The 15,942-nt window shown below is 51.4% G+C and overlaps 1 protein-coding gene across 1 annotated transcript; it reads left to right on the forward strand.

Moving 5' to 3' along the window:
* Window positions 1-3,779: 3,779 nt before the first annotated feature.
* SQSTM1 (sequestosome 1) lies at window positions 3,780-15,940 on the forward strand. The gene is made up of 8 exons (XM_004284048.4): window positions 3,780-4,034; window positions 6,102-6,197; window positions 7,046-7,275; window positions 7,371-7,512; window positions 8,315-8,395; window positions 13,398-13,612; window positions 13,881-14,076; window positions 15,082-15,940. The coding sequence occupies exons 1-8, from the start codon at window positions 3,830-3,832 to the stop codon at window positions 15,237-15,239; spliced, it is 1,323 nt and encodes a 440-aa protein (XP_004284096.1). The 5' UTR covers window positions 3,780-3,829; the 3' UTR covers window positions 15,240-15,940.
* The last annotated feature ends 2 nt before the right edge of the window (window positions 15,941-15,942 follow it).

The raw sequence follows: 15,942 nt of genomic DNA on the forward strand, positions 1-15,942 counted from the left end.
CCCACAACTTGGCATTACGTAACTCTCCAACCATGTCTCCTCCGTAGCTTTATTTCCCCAGGACCACTGACTCTTTGAGCTCCTTTTCTTTCAGAAGCCCCCCTTTCAGAAGGCCCTCAGCCTTCTGGGCTGGGCTGTGGGCTTTTGCAGGAAGGGCTAAAATGAGGTGATGTCCAGTGCCTGGGGATTTTCCTGAGGGGGTGCTCAGGGAAGGCCCCACTGAGAAGATGGCATTTAGGGTGGGAGGTTGCCACTGGAAGCAGCGACTGGAGGCAGTGGGGAAAGTGGTCCAGGCAAGGGGAGGAGCCAGGAAAAATTCACCAGGTGGAACGATTTGACTGGTTAGGAACCAAGGAGAGGGTGTGTGCCTTCTTCCTTAGGGAGAGGAAGAGAATAGCAGACAGGTCCCTGGGCAGTGTGTCCTGAAGGCACCCTACCCATGACACTGTTCCCCCATGGAGAAACAAACTCAAACCTTGGGCCTGGGTTTGGGGTGGGGAGAGGCTTGATCCCCTGTGATCTTCAATCTAAATGGTGGCCCAGAGCAGCTCAGCCTGTGACCTGTGGTGGCCTTGTCTCTGGCTGCCCCACCACCTACCTCTAGGCTTGGCTCCACACCCCAAAGAAAATAAACTAAAGGGAACTTCAGGAAACCATTGCCAAGGGATGGGATTGAGACAGGCTGGGACCTGTGACTCTGCTGCAGTGCTTGCACCTGGACAAACTTCTTCAGCAAGGAAACACAAAGAAACTATAAGGGACTAAAAATAACTGCTCACATATGCATTTGGGGCAAATTATGGACAACAAGATACAAAAAGACCAAAAAAACGCAACTGCCACTTCTGAAGAGCCGGGAGCAAAAACAGGGTGTTGGCAGCAAAAGCAGGGTACTGCACGTGCCCCGTACACGCACCACCACCAGAGGGGTGGGCACACCACCTAAGCCACCCCTCTGGCCTGGCCCCTGGACACGCCCCTACCCTCACCCCATATAAGAAACAAGCTCACTGTCCCCCACCCCCCAGACAGAGAGTGAGTAAGGAAACCTGTTATGTGTTTTTGCTACCCCCTGCTGCAGCAGGCGTCCTAAGAAAGGCTTGCCTGAATTTCTTGTCTGGCCTCTAGTCAATTTCTGTTGATTGGGGAAGGCCCAGAACCCTGGTGGGTATCAGGATTATTTTTGGAAGGGAGAACTGAGGAGGTGGTTACAACACACCAGAGAGCAATAAAAGCAGAAGGCTTTCCAGGCACCCCTGCTCCTCTCATCTTCCAGAACCTTTTGACTCAAGGTCTCTTCTGTGCTCCCCACTCTTTCACCTCAATCTTGGCTGTAGTCTCCTGCTTGACACCCCCCCTCCCAGCTGACACCCCCAAAGGCAATCAAACAACAACTAACACACCTAGGGGGCACCACCAGGGAACGGTGACTCAGATTGTCCCACTCCAGTTCCATTTCAAAGGTGAGGAAACTGAGAGGCTGGTCATTTGCCCAACAGTGGCAGGGCTGGTGGATAGTGGGTCTCCTGATTCAGGCACCAAGCTTTCCCATTGGCGGAGTATGCATGCTATGTCCTGGAGGGTAGGGAGGGGTGTCAGTGGGCAGGGAGCTCCCTGCAGCCCTGGGAGGGTAAGGAAATCAGATGTGGGTAGGAGGTCTTGGATCATAGGGACAGGGTCTGGTGGCCAGCTCCCTGCCACCCTGGCCTCTACTTGCTCTTTTGGCCCCTGCGTCCTGAAGAGACCCATGCAACAGCTCCTCATCTCGGCTGTCTGGCTGCCTGATGTCATTGAGATGGGTGTCAGCAAGGGAGCCGGGGATCCCCTGGTTATGACAGCTGGTCATGGGACGCTGACTCACTGCCGGCCAGACCACCTGACCACAAGCGCAGGCGGAGAGGGCCCTGCAAGGGAGTTCCCCAGCTGCAGCCTTGTTTACCTCTAGCAAGCCTTGGGGGAGGGCAGGAGGAGGGCAAGGCTCAGCAGTGGGGCATGCTGGGAAGGCCAGAACCTGGGCTCTCCAGGGGCAGGGGTCTCCCTGCTTCCCAGGGCCCCATTTCCTTCCAACCCCTTTCTCCCTGAGCTTTCCATCCCTCCCTGCAAACCCACCACGGTCCCAAACAGAGCCAAAAGGCAAGAAACCAAATGTGTTCCTAGGGTCGGCCTCCGTCTCAGCTGCCTGTTTAGACAGAGGCTGTGCCTGGAGTCCTTCCTGAAACCTGAGGTTCCCTAGAGCCACAGGGCTTTCCTTGTGCACACCCCACGCTCTCAGATGGGGATGATGTAGTTCTGGGGTCAGGAAGCTGGGCTCTTGGCCTGGCCTGCCCAGGGCTGAGCGGCTCCCAAGCTGCTGAGTCACACTGGGGCACCTGTGGGCCACTGCAGCCTCTGCCCAGTGGAGGCTGTTCCCTCTTTGTCCCCTGACCCTGTCTGTAGGGCAGCAGGCAGATAGGGTCACTTTCCCAGGCTTACAGCAGGGATGCAGAGAGAAGCCTGAGAGGGGACTGTCCTCTCTACAGGGCTGCTCTGGAGCTCTCTGCGAAGGACAAGCCACACCTGTGGACAGGTCCCTGCTGTGCTTCTACAACCAAGTCCCCCTTGCACCTGACTAACCAAATCCAACCTACTTTCCTGTGGTCTACAGGTTTCCCATCCCTTGAAGTTTTACCTGCTTCCACAAACCCTACCGTGAAAAAGCATGAATTTGACTCAGTAGGTTTGACTTTCTACTCACAGAACCGTATCTGGGAGGATTCATAGGGTGACATAACCTTCCTGCCTACCTTCTTCTAAGACACCCACCCGCAACAACTCCCTTCCCCCAGGCCATTTGAACAGGTCACTTTTGTCACATAAAGCCGGAGATGTCCAGCGCAGGAGGGAGGTGGGCAACAGAGGCCCAAAGCCTCTGTTTCTTGGTCCCTAGCTGGGGGCTGTTGAGCTAAGTACTGGGCTGCCCATGAGGCCAACATACCTGAGACCCCTCAGGCCCTTGGGCACCACCGGCTGACTAGTGGGTGTCCAGGCACCAATGGGGAGTCTCTTGGGCTGCAGTGAACACTTGGTGGCCACTGAGACTCCAGGAAGCCTTAGCAGGCCCTCCGGTCAGGTGGGGATGGGAAGATCCTGCGCCCTTCTGGCACCTCTCAACCCTACCCCCTATCAAACTGGGAGCTCCTCTGGTGCTCAGGCTTCAGTTGGGGGTCTGTCCCTCAACTCAGTAAGGGACAGTCATGGAGGATGCTGGGGATGGCGGAGTGGGCTGCCACCTGAAAAGCCGATGGCTTCGAATGGGGTCGGCTGCCAAGAGTGACAAGGTCAGGACAGCACCTCGGGAGCCAATTTGTTCTAGCTGGCGGTGCTCGCTGAGCGCCTAGGAACTTCCTGGGTTCCGGCCTCTGTTGTCCACCTCCCTCCTGCACTGGCCATCTCCGGGCGGCCTGGGCTCTGCTCTGCTGAGTCACGGTCAGGACCAGACCTGCGAGGGATCTGGGGCGGGACCCTGGCCGGTCCCTTTCCCTAGGTGCAGAGGCGAGCGCCAGACCGAGATGTCGGACTGCGGGGCCGGCCTCTTGGGGGTCCCTGATGCATTAGGGGCAATGAGGAAAGGGGGCGGCAATGAGGGGGCCCAGCGGCGAGGAGGCTGTAGTGAGTCTGGGGCTCCAGCAGGGTGGCTCGCGCGCGACGGCCTGGCGACAAGAACTGGACCGGGCGCGCTCAGACCCCGCCCCCAGGAAGTGGGGAGGGCGGAGCTCCCAGAGTGCCCTACAAAAGCCGCACGCCCGAGCGGTTCCCCAACGGCTCCACTCCTGCTTCCCAACCGGCGGCGATGGCGTCGCTCACCGTGAAGGCCTACCTTCTAGGCAAGGAGGACGCAGCCCGCGAGATCCGCCGCTTCAGCTTCTGTTTTAGCGCGGAGCCCGAAGCGGAAGCTGAGTCCACAGCTGGCCCGCGGCCCTGCGAGCGGCTGCTGAGCCGGGTGGCCGCCCTGTTCCCCGTACTACGGCCCGGCGGCTTCCAGGCTCACTACCGCGGTGAGCGGCCGGGCGCCCTAAGGCAGCGGCGCGGGGTCGTGACGCAGTCCTGCCCTGCTGGCGGGGTGGCTGTCTCTTCTTTCTCGTCGGGCCTAGTGGCGTCTGCGGGGGTTTGCTCTGGCTGCTCGCTGGGTGGACGGCGGCCCGCGTGGGTCCCTAGTTAGGCTTCGGGTGCCATCCTGGTGACGAGGAGTGGTGACTACAGCCGGCCCTAGTAGGGTCAGGCGCTGCCAGGCTCTCCGGGCGGATCTCAGGCCTGGCGGCGTAAGAGACCTCCTCCCCCACCCCCACCCCCGCCCGCCATGATGTTGCAGATCTTGGCGAAGGCGCACCGGGGCGTCCTCACCGGCTCGCGAGCAGGCACAGGGTGGTCAGAGGGGCACTCAGGTTACAGTGACATCTTGTAGCTGCCGAGTCTGGGCCTGCTGGTGCCAGGGGGGGTTGTGATAATAACCCGGAAGAGCCTGGGCCGGCAGACTAGGAGGAAGGGCTGGCTGGGGAGGAGGACTCAGCTATGCGGCCTGGCCCGCGAGTTCCGGGCCGGCGGCTGGGAGGGGAGATCGGGGACAGACCACAGAACGCCCAAGACCAGGCGGAGTCCAGACGTTATCCCATTGGCAGTGGATAGAGGGACCAGATGAAAACGTTCTTGAGAAGTGTTGGTGTAGGGACAGAGCCCAGGAGCCAGCTCAGTTTCTAGCTGCGCTGGCAAGACTGGTGGCTGCTGGGGGTGGGGTTGGGGGAGGTTGTTGTGACTGGGACGGAGGCGGGCCTGCCGGTAGGTGGGTCCGTGCTAGGACCTTCCTCAGGACTGCTGCCATCTTGCCAGGGCCCCAAATTTTAAAATTTATTTTCAGAGTAGATCGTTGTTTATTTATTTTTAAAACTTTTACTGGAGTGTAGTTGCTTTACAATGTTGTGTTAGTTTCTGCTGTACAGCAAAGTAAACCAGGCATACATACACATATATCCCCTCTTTTTTGGATTTCTTCCACCTTTTTTTAAAATAACAGTTTTATTGAGCTACAGTTCACATACTATAGAATTCATCCATTTAAAGTGTACAGTTTTTGGCATATTTACAGATTTGTGCAGCCGTTATCACAGTCATCTTGGAACCTTTCCATCACCTTATAAAGAAACTCTGCACTTTAGCTATCCTCCCATCCCCCATCATCCCATACCCCCAGCCCTAAACTACCACTAATCTACTTGTTTATGGATTTCCCTATTCTGAACATTTCCTGTAAAAATATGTAGTCTATTGTAACTGGCTTCTTTTACTTAGCATAATGTTTTCAAGGTTCACCTATGTTGTAGTATGTATCAGTATTTCATTCCTTTTTGGGGCTGGGAAAGTTTCAATTTTATGAACACAGCACATTTTGTTGAGCTGTGTATTAGTTGATGGACATTTGGGTTGTTTCTACCTTTTGACACAGCCCCTGTTTTTATGGTAGATGTTGCATCGGGTGACCCATAGACCTGAACCAGCCTGCAGATGTATGGTGTGGTTTGTCTTGCATGGTGATCCTTTAAACCATTTGAGCCAACATCTAAAAAGTAGAGACTACATATAAATACGTAATTTTAGCTTTGTTGGGGGAGGAAGCAGGCAGATGCATTCTACTTTACTCTCCTAAGACACAAGAGATCCAAGGCCTTTGGAGGTGCTGGACCCCTGACGAGCAGGTCACAGATGGGGATCTCCCACAGTTGATGGGGGGCTGGGTCTGGTTGGATGTGGATGGAGACAGCACCTTTCTGACGGGGCAGCTAGTGCAGAGGCAGAGTGGCAGGTGGCCACGTGCTACCATTGCTGCGTCTGCACACACGTACTCTGCCTCTCATTTGCGCCCCGGGTCCAGGTTGGAGTACTTACTCTCCAGGCAGTGGCAGAGTGAATGGGCAGTTTGGCCTCAGCCCTACTTTCCCCTGGCTCAGACAAGTGGGCTTCAGTTTATAGCCCTGTAAGTGCCCCTTTTGCACTGGCCTCAGCCCTTTTCAGCAGCTTGTGTCCAACTGAGAAGCCCTGGGTGCTCACTTGCTGTCTTTTAAACAATCTAGATGAGGACGGGGACTTGGTTGCCTTTTCCAGTGACGAGGAACTGAAGATGGCGATGTCATATGTGAAGGATGACATCTTCCGTATTTACATTAAAGGTAAGGGGCAGCCTGAAGCCAGGTGTTCCTGCTGAGTACAACTGGCTTGAGGTTATGGAGACGTTCCCCTAAAGAAGGGGAGAGGAGACTGAAGGCTGTTTAAGACAGGGCCATAGTCATCGCCGTGCTTGGCCTGAAAAAGGAGTATATGCCCACCACAGGGGGTGAGGTCGGAGGGTCTCTGGGTTCACTTTAAAAAAATATATATATATAATAAATTTAAAAAAATAATTTATTTTTCATTTTGGTTGCATTGGGTCTTCGTTGCTGTGCGCAGGCTTTCTCTTGTTGCAGCGACAGGGGCTGCTCTTTGTTGCGGTGCGTTGGCTTCTCTTGTTGCAGAGCACTGGCTCTAGACATGCGGGCTTCAGTCGTTGTGGCTCGCGGGCTCTAGAGCGCAGGCTCAGTAGTTGTGGCACACGGGCTTAGTTGCTCCATGGCATGTGGGATCTTCCCGGACCAGGGCTTGAACCCGTGTCCCCTGCATTGGCAAGTGGATTCTTAACCACTGCGCCACCAGGGAAGTCCCTGGGTTCACTCTTGATTGTGCCCACGAGCTGAGGGTTTATTTTAGTGCGGGGCAAGGCCAAAGCCATGCAGACACAACTCTCTGTTGCTTTGCTCTTGCCAGGGTCACTCATCCCCAGGTCACAGGCGCAGGGATTGAGAACCTCCTAGCAGGCTCTGAGGTTGTGTTGTTGTTGTCACTTGAGTAAGTGAATTCGCCTGGATTCGGTGTCTGAAGGGTGGCATGAGGGACCTGCTGACTGTGATGGCCCCATAGTGCTGACAAGCAGGAGTCTTCCGTGGCTCACAAAGAGGGTCATGGCTTTCTGCCCTGCCTGCAGAGAAGAAGGAGTGCCGGCGGGACCACCGACCCCCGTGTGCTCAGGAGGTGCCCCGAAACATGGTGCACCCCAACGTTATCTGTGATGGTTGCAACGGGCCAGTGGTGGGGACCCGCTACAAGTGCAGCGTCTGTCCTGACTACGATCTATGCTCTGTCTGCGAGGGGAAGGGCATGCACAGGGAGCACAGCAAGCTTGCCTTCCCCAGCCCCTTCGGGCGCCCTTCTGAGGTGAGTGGGGACTCCCTGTGGGCTCGGGGTGGGTGCAGGGTGGTAGGAGCCCCCTGACCTGGCACCACCCTGCCCCTCTGTCTACCCCTCCCCAGGGCTTCTCTCACAGCCGCTGGCTGCGGAAGCTGAAACACGGGCACTTTGGGTGGCCTGGCTGGGAGATGGGCCCACCGGGGAACTGGAGCCCACGTCCTCCTCGAGTGGGGGATGCCCACCCTGGCCCCGCTGCAGAATCAGGTGAGGCTTGTGTCTGCTGGCCTCTGAAGGGCGAGATGTGAGGGCTGGCAGAGCTGGAGGGCCTTCCCTGTGTCCTGAAATCCTGTGTGCCTATGGCTGGGCTGGGCACTTCATGGCCATTCCTGGCATTTAATCCTCACAAAACCCAGCAAAGTGTGGAGCATTATCTCCATTGTACAGGTGGGAAAACTGAGGCGCCTAAGTGCCCAAGGCCACTAATGCATCTGCCCTTGCCCACCTCCTCATGCTGCCCTCTGAGGTGGTCCTCACATATAGACAGGAGGCCCCCTCCAGCACCTGTATCTCTGCAGGTACTCCCTTCTCTTTTATGCTAGCTGTCAGGAAAGTCAGAGCCAAATTTGCACGAGTCTTTTAAAACAGTCCCCAAGTCAAAAACTTACATATAGCTTGCATTCTGAACTTTTGGATTCTGGTTTTATTCTGATGTTATTAATCTTACTGTGTCCTTTGATTCACTTTATCTTTAGAGACAAAGATGGGGACGTTTGATTCGAGTAAATAATATTTTATATTGTATGTACTGAGCCCCCTGCGGAGTACCCAGGCACCAGGAACACAGATGAAGGGGGAGCAGAAGGGGAAGTGGTTTGAAGGACGAAGGGGCCCAGGAGGTGGCCTAGAGAGGGAGGGAGAGAGGGAAGCACTGGAGTGTAGGCTGCTGGGACAAGGCCCCGGGGGGAGGGCTCCTGGGATGAAGGTGACAGGACTGCAACAGGTATCAGTCATTGAGAGACATGCTTTGAATTAAGTGTATCTTTGTTTTTGTTTTTTAAAATCAAAGCTTCTGGTCCATCGGAGGATCCCAGTGTGAATTTCCTCAAGAATGTAGGGGAGAGTGTGGCAGCTGCCCTCAGCCCTCTGGGTAAGTGGTTGCCTTGTCCGTCCTTTGATATCAGCAGAGCATTTTGGTAACCAGTGTGTAGGTGGCTGTTTTGTGGCTTTCACTTGGGATACTGCAGAGGAGCGGCAGTTGATGTGTGCTTGAGACCAGTAAAGATTTGTTGCCACATATCAAACTTTGCCAAGTGCTGCACCACAGGCCACTTGAAGTTGCATTCCCTGACAGATTCTTGAGCTTTCCACATGGAGTGTGGAATCAGCCAACGTTGGTTGGAGTAATCCCACTAGGGAGGGTGACCAGGCTCAGTTGCAGGGCTGGCCTGTCATCTTCTGCCTGTTTGTCCTTTGGGAGAAGACCAGTCTGTATTTCTCCTAGTGTGAGTCTTGGGGTTTCTTCAAGGACTTGGGTGAGTAGTTAGTTGAGACGCCATATTGCCTTTCCTCCCTTTTTGCAACCCCCAACCTTTCCTGGCGCTTCCTGAGTGCTGGTCTTGTGCCGGTGCCGGAGAGAAAGGAGTAAGGGAGGAAGGTTCTCTGTGTGCTGCCAGGTTCCCAGTGCGCAGGCCCAGAGTAGGTGTCTGGGTGGATGAGCCTCCATAGTGTGCCCGGCCTGAGGCCAAAAGCTCCAAGAATTTAGAAAGCACTTGCTGTGTTTTGGCAGCAAGAATCAGTTGATGAAGGTGATTATGATGAATCCATGATCTTGGACTAGAAGAGAGCTCATCCTTGTGACTGCAGCGGCAGAAAGTGCCCACCTGGTCTGTCCAAAAGTTGTGTCCATGTCTGAAAGAATGCTGTAGGAGGGTGCCCAACCCCACCCGCCATCCACCTTGTGGCTCACAGAGCATGACTGCCATTGCTTCCAAACTGAGACCATTTCTGTTCACACTCATTGAAGTAGCTTTGAAGCAACAGTGACATCTTGGTATTGCTGCTACATGAAATAGCTCAATTCACACATGGTTTCTGTACTGGAGTTAAAGGTTCTTGAGAAAGTGAGGAAAAAGAATTGCTATATTTAATGCTTTCTAAGGAGGGTAACAGTGGAGTAGTGATGAAATAATTGGGAGATAGGTTATCCCTAAACCCTGCCACTCACTTAAGACATAAGTGAAAGACATAGTAGAATTTTAAGAAATTCCAACTAATGGGTTGCTACTTAGGGGCCATGGGAAGTTTTTCTCTGGAAGATAGTAAATGGACAGTGGTTCTGGCTGAGTATCAGAATCACCAACAAAGGGTTGGGTTTTTTTTTTTGGTTTTTTGGTATATAATTTGGTGTATGGAAACTATTAAAACTATTCTGAAGAACAAAGTTTTTCACTAAAAGAATGAATGAGATGACCTGGGAAGTCACAATACCAAGTCTAGGTTCAGGCAGGGGACTTTAAAAGAGTGCGGAGTCCCAGGTCCCTTGATTCGGTAAGTGGGTCTTGGGTAGGGCCTGGAGTCTGTGTGTTCTGAAGGCTTCCCAGGAGACTCTGCGTTATGCTTGCTCTCCATCCCGAGACCCATCTGAGCTTGTGAAGTGTTTCAGAACTTGACCTGGATTCCCCACTCAGGACACAAGTGCTCAGAGGTCTTTTGGGATAAGGATTAAGGCCTTTTCAGATCTTTCGAAGTGGATGGAGTTGGTTTCTACTAACTAGGGAGGAGCCTGGAACCCTACAATACAAGAAAAGTTTCAGTAAAATATGCTTTTGAGTAATTTCCATTGACAAGAGCCATTCGAGGAATGGGTTAAACTCTTGTTGGAGTTATGGGCATTTTCCTTTCTTATGAGGAACTAACAGGATGACTTACTCTGCTAACTGCCCACAAGGGACCATTTGTTCCCAGAGCATGGGCCCAGAGGGGATGCAACCATTGACGCCTCCCAGAGGGCAATGTGTGCAGAGAGTCGGTGGCTTTAAAGTGCAAACCTGAGGCCTTTTTTTGGTAGGTGCTGTGAGAGCCAGCTGAGCAACACTGTGAGGCCCAGGGTGGAGGTCGCAGTCACCGACACCTAGGATGTAAAATAGCAGGGCCTTCCTCGTCATGGGGTCTTCCATAAATGCCCCCACACAGAGGCTTTGGGGACAGCATGGCAGAGACTGGTACAGTCTTGTAAGCCCTGAAGTCTCAGATTATCATTAAGTTGGCGAAACCCTAGTTCAAAAATTTCAATGATCCATTTACAGAAGCGTCACATCATTCACCCATTTAGAAAAGTGAGAAAGTATATGGGTATTCATTGTACTGTTCTTCCAGCTTTTCTGACTGCTTGAACCTTTTCCTAATGAAAAGCTGTGGGGGAAATGGAAGAAGAAGAACAATTTAAATTTTGCAGATGGGGCACCAGTAGCTAAGCCTGCTTTCATCTCTGCTTGCTCCTCAAACTCCACTAAAATAATAGTGAAGGGATTAAACAAAAAAATATAAAGCATCATAGATAAAGAACAAGAGAAAAAAGTAATAGAGGACAAAATAAAATGAAGTTATCAAACTTTGGAAGATGGGAAGTGGATGGAGGACAGTAACCAACAGAGTGGAGGCATCAGAAACCTATGCACCTGCATAGAGATGCCACTGAGAAGCAAGACTGGCTGTGCAGGGACCAGAGAAGGCCAGGGAACCAGGGGAGGGGTTGAAGACGCCTATTAAGGATCATGTAGAGACTTCAAAGTCCCAGTCAGCCAGATGCTGGCCCTTGCCAACCCTTGCAGGAGACCTGGTGTTTAATTTAATTGCTGGAGCACTTGACCCAGGGAAGCTTCAGAGGTGGGGACACTAGGGACACAGGGCAGGGTGAGGCACCAGCCTGAAACTGGGCATCATGAATGAGAGAGTCCAGCAGAAGCTGGGGAGTCCCTGCTCAGGAGAGGCTGAATGCACCAGAGGAGCATCTGACAGCTCTGCCACCTAGGATCCCATTACCTGGCTGGGCACCCTGTCAGCCTGCAGTTGGAAGATAATGACGGCCCTGGCCCCATGGAGAGTGCTTCCCATCATCTTTTCCTTAGTGCCTCGTTAGGATCAGACAGCTATGGATCACCAACAGTTTGGGGAAAACCTCCATGCACGGGAAAGAAGGAACTTGAGGAAGGACTTAATAGGGAAGAGAATGGTAACATCCTCAGTGAGATACAAAAAAGTTTGTATCCATGAAAAACAGGATACCATAAAAATGATAACATAAAGGAACAGAATAAGAATGCTCTTGGAAATTTAAAAAAAATAGAAAAAAGACAACTTCAAAAGAAGTCTCAGATTTTAAGATCATCTCAAGGAAATATTCTAGAAGCAAAACAAATAGAGGCAGAAGGAGAGAAAAGATGGGATAATTTGAGGATTAATCCTGGAGGTCCAATATAGGATGAAGGAATTCCAGAAAGAGAACAGAGTATACTGTAGGGAGGAAATGAACAAAGAATACAAGACAGTCTCTTGCCACTAAGGACATTAACCTCTGGATCGAAAGGGACGCCAAATGCCTTGGACAATGACTAAAAAAAGACCCCACACCAAAGGTTATTGTCAAGTGTCAGAACCCTTGGGATAGAGACTCTGGAAACTCTCCAGGTTGCTATAAAAGCTTGGGAATTCAAGGAGCACAGCAAGAGCTGGCAGACAAGTGACTTCAAAAGGCTCATCTAAAGTGGTTTTTTCAACCTCGAATTCTGTACCCAACTAAAATGATCGTGTGGGAGCAGAACAAAGTTGTCAGGAATGCAAGGGTCTTAATCATCTTACCTGGGCTTGAACTCCCTTTCTCTGGCCAAAATGAAGAAATAAGCCCAGAATGAAGAAAGAGGTGCTTGAAAATGGTACCCAACACATGAAAGAGTGACAAGAGGAGTCGCCAGGATGGAAGGAAAGGTGTAGCTGTGCCTCTGGCCCCGAGAGTTGCCTGTCCAGGCTGGAGCTGGAAGCTCCATGCCCGCCAGGGGTGGTCTCCAGGGAAAAAAACAGAACGGATGCGGCATCTGATACACTTAACCTGTGTTGTAGAAAACACTATAGAGAAGCTGTGGGAGAATAAGGGGGAAGTTAGCAAGTGAAAAGGAGGACATCGTTACTGCTACAGAAACAGACTGTAGAGTAAATAAGGCCAGTACTTGGCCCAGCAAACAACAGTATTTATGTAGTGGCACTAATGTAAACACTGAATGCTGTTTTTACCAAAACTTGAGTTTGTGAAAGGATAGGGGAAGGGGTGGTAAAGTGTTGATCTTCCAGAGTAAGAAATAAGCAGTAAACTTGAGCAGTCAAGAAAGAAAGAGCATTTGTGGGTTGACAGCTGTCTCTGGGGAGTGGGCCAGGCTGTGTGGCGGGGGGCAGGGAATCTTCTATAGAAGACTGTAGTCTTTTTTTAAAATTTTATTGAAGTGTAGTTGATTTACAATGTTGTGTTAATTTCTGCTGTATAGCAAAGTGACTCAGTAATACATATATATATTCTTTTTCATATTCTTTTCTATTATGGTTTATCACAGGATATTGAATATGGTTCCATGTGTTATACAGTAGGACCTTGTTGTTTATCCATTCTATAGTCTTTTAAAATTGTTTGACTCTAAGCTATGGGCATGCCCTTTGAGAAATTAAAAATAATTAAAAACATAGCCCTGGTGATTGTCCCCTCCCTTCCCCTCAGTGAGCATGTGCCCCAGAGTGTGAGAGACTGGAGGTAGACACGCCAGCCAGTGCTTGCAGCCTCATGGGCCTTGCACAGACCTTGCACGGGCTGTCTGCCTGCCTGCCTAAACAAAATCCGTGTGTTCAGTGTGCATGTTTTTCACATCGCTAGGCCCCTGCACACAAGTGCGATGCTTTATGTGGTCCTCACCACTGTGGCACAGGTGGTACTGGCCACACGTGGTATTTGGCTCTCACCCTGTTCCAAGGGCCTGGCCCTGCCTGCTGTGCAGCCGCTGTCCTACATGGTTAGGGGAAAACGAGGTCTGTTTATGGACTTTCTGGCTCTGAAGCTCACCTGGGATGCTAGCTATTAATCAAGTTTTTGTTTTCTCCTTGGCTTCCAGGCATTGAAGTCGATATTGACGTGGAACATGGAGGAAAGAGAAGCCGCCTGACACCCACCTCCCCAGGCAGCTCCACCCCAGAGGAGAAGTGTAGCTCTCAGACAAGCAGCTGCTGTTCCAACCCCAGCAAGCCAGACGGGGACGTGGAAGGCATGGCACAGTCTCTGGTGGAGCAAGTGAACAAGATCGCCCTGGAGTCAGGGGGTCAGCCTGAGGCAAGCACCCTCCCACGCCATCCCCAGGTTGTGGCCACCCAGAGCTTATCCCAGCACCCCAGGCACAGCCCTTCCCTGGCACTCACACAGCCAGAGGGACCCATTTCCGTTGCAGAGTGTCGGTGGCATTTAAGTTGTTCTGTGAACCCTCCGCTAGAACTTTGTAAAGCAAAAGCCTCTTGCTAGTCCTCCATGCCCTGACTCTCCCAGGCTGTGGTCAGGTGGCCTGTTGTCCTTGTCCTTGTGCTCATGGGGGGTTTTGTTCCAGGAACAGATGGAGTCTGATAACTGTTCAGGAGGAGATGATGACTGGACTCATTTGTCTTCAAAAGAGGTGGACCCGTCTACAGGTGAACTCCAGTCTTTACAGATGCCTGAATCTGAAGGGCCAAGCTCTCTGGACCCTTCCCAGGAAGGACCCACAGGGCTGAAGGAAGCTGCATTGTACCCACATCTGCCACCAGGCAAGAGATTTCAAGTATTTTGTATTTCTGTCTTTTCTGTTCAGAGCATCCTATCACTTGCTTTTTGCAACACAGAAAGACATCATGTTCTGTACTGCATGGCTTGTCTGTTGACGTAAGAGAAAATTGGGAGTTGGTTTTGTCCTCTGTGTCTATACTGAGCCTTAGTAAGCTCAGCTTTCTAAAACTTAACATCCAGACCCAGAATTACGAAGGCAGATGTGATGTGGTGGCAGCGCTGGCTTTGGCACTACTAAAAGTGGACTCGGGGTCCATCTTCACTGTTTCCTCATGGAAAGTGCTGACCTTGGAGCAGGGGTCCTAGCCAAGGCTCCGGTAGGAGCCAGGCAGGAAGCCACCGTGTAAAGTAGGTGGCGTGGAAGCAGCATGATCGGGTGGAGAGTGTGCCAGCCTGGAGAACTCACACTGAATAAAAGAGGCCACTCACACCCTGCTCTGGTTCATCACTGTCACATGGCAATGACTTTTAAAACAGTATTCAAGTGGAAATCCATTCTATGGGCCAAATTTAGCCCTTGGGCTACCAGTATTTATCTTCTCTGCCTTAAAGCAGGGAGTGGCAAACTATGCCCTATGTGCCAAGAATGATTTTTTCATTTTTATAATGGTTGGAAAAAAGTCAAGATGGGAAAATTAGATGAAATTTAAATTTGTGTTCATAAATGTAAGTTTTACTGGAACACAGCCATGATCATTTGTTTACATTTTGTTTGGCTGCTTTTATGCTTGTAACAGCAGAGTTGAGTAGTTGTGACAGGGACAAATAGCCTGCAAAGCAGCTTAAAATATTTATTCTCTGACCTTGTATAGAAAAAGGTTGCCAGTTCCTGCCTTGGAGGGTCCCTGTGAGGGTTAAGACCTTGTAAAAGGGCCAGGCCCTGCAGGCCCTGGGTACTTGCTGGCTGGACAGGATGCTGCCACATAACAGGTCACATTTGGGGCCCAGTGACTCTTCCTTATGGCTGTCATTACTCTCTCTGGCAGAAGCTGACCCCCGGCTGATTGAGTCCCTCTCCCAGATGCTATCCATGGGGTTCTCTGATGAAGGCGGCTGGCTCACCAGGCTCCTACAGACCAAGGATTATGACATCGGGGCTGCCCTAGACACCATCCAGTATTCAAAACACCCACCGCCGTTGTGACAAAGTCTGCTCACCCATTCTGTGTCCCCTTTCTTCTCTCATAGTTGTGTTAAGCTAGTATAGAACCCCAGTGCCTCTGTAAGGGCCAGTTTCTCTGCATTCTTCTTCCAGAATCTGGGGGGTGGGGACGCACAAAGCCATTTAGGGCAGTAGAACAAGTGACATGGGGTAATTCCAACCAGCTTCCTGTGGGCGCCTGCCTCCTTGCAGCCAGGGGTGCCCCCCTGGGGCAGAGTGAGAGACTCCTTGCTGGGGAGGACGCGGAGGCCACACTGCATCATATTCCCACTCTCTCTCTGCAGGATTACACCAGCAGTCCAGAATAGATCTTGCCTAATGGCCTTCTGCTTTTTTGCTTTTTTTAAAATGACTATAGTATACTGACGTGTAACTGATTTTCTGCTAGAAATCTGATATACTCTGAATTTGGCTAGAGTATAGCCAACATTCTGTTGGGGCAGATGAGGCTGTGCTGTAGTGATTACTAGAGGGTAGGACAGCTCAGGACTTTGGCTAAACATCTGGGAATAAAGAAGGGCTGACAGGGGAACTGATGTTGTTCACTGAGTACTGCCTGTTTCACAACTACTGTAATTCTCTCATTTCCCAATGTGTCAACTGCTTTTAAAGTAAGAAAATCGCTTTGTAGCCATTCTATTTGTAAACAATCTTAATTAAATGGTATAAGCACTTTAATCAGAGA

This window comes from Orcinus orca, chromosome 3 (assembly GCF_937001465.1).
Source record: "Orcinus orca chromosome 3, mOrcOrc1.1, whole genome shotgun sequence".
NCBI classification, from domain to species: domain Eukaryota; kingdom Metazoa; phylum Chordata; class Mammalia; order Artiodactyla; family Delphinidae; genus Orcinus; species Orcinus orca.

What these genes read in the sequence shown, in the direction of transcription:
- SQSTM1 (XM_004284048.4), top strand. Translation starts at nt 3,830, where the DNA reads ATGGCGTCGCTCACCGTGAAGGCCTACCTTCTAGGCAAGGAGGACGCA. An exon ending in AGCTGCCCTCAGCCCTCTGG is followed by an intron (nt 8,396 to 13,397) that starts GTAAGTGGTTGC and finishes CTTGGCTTCCAG; the next exon opens with GCATTGAAGTCGATATTGAC. An exon ending in AGTCAGGGGGTCAGCCTGAG is followed by an intron (nt 13,613 to 13,880) that starts GCAAGCACCCTC and finishes GTTTTGTTCCAG; the next exon opens with GAACAGATGGAGTCTGATAA.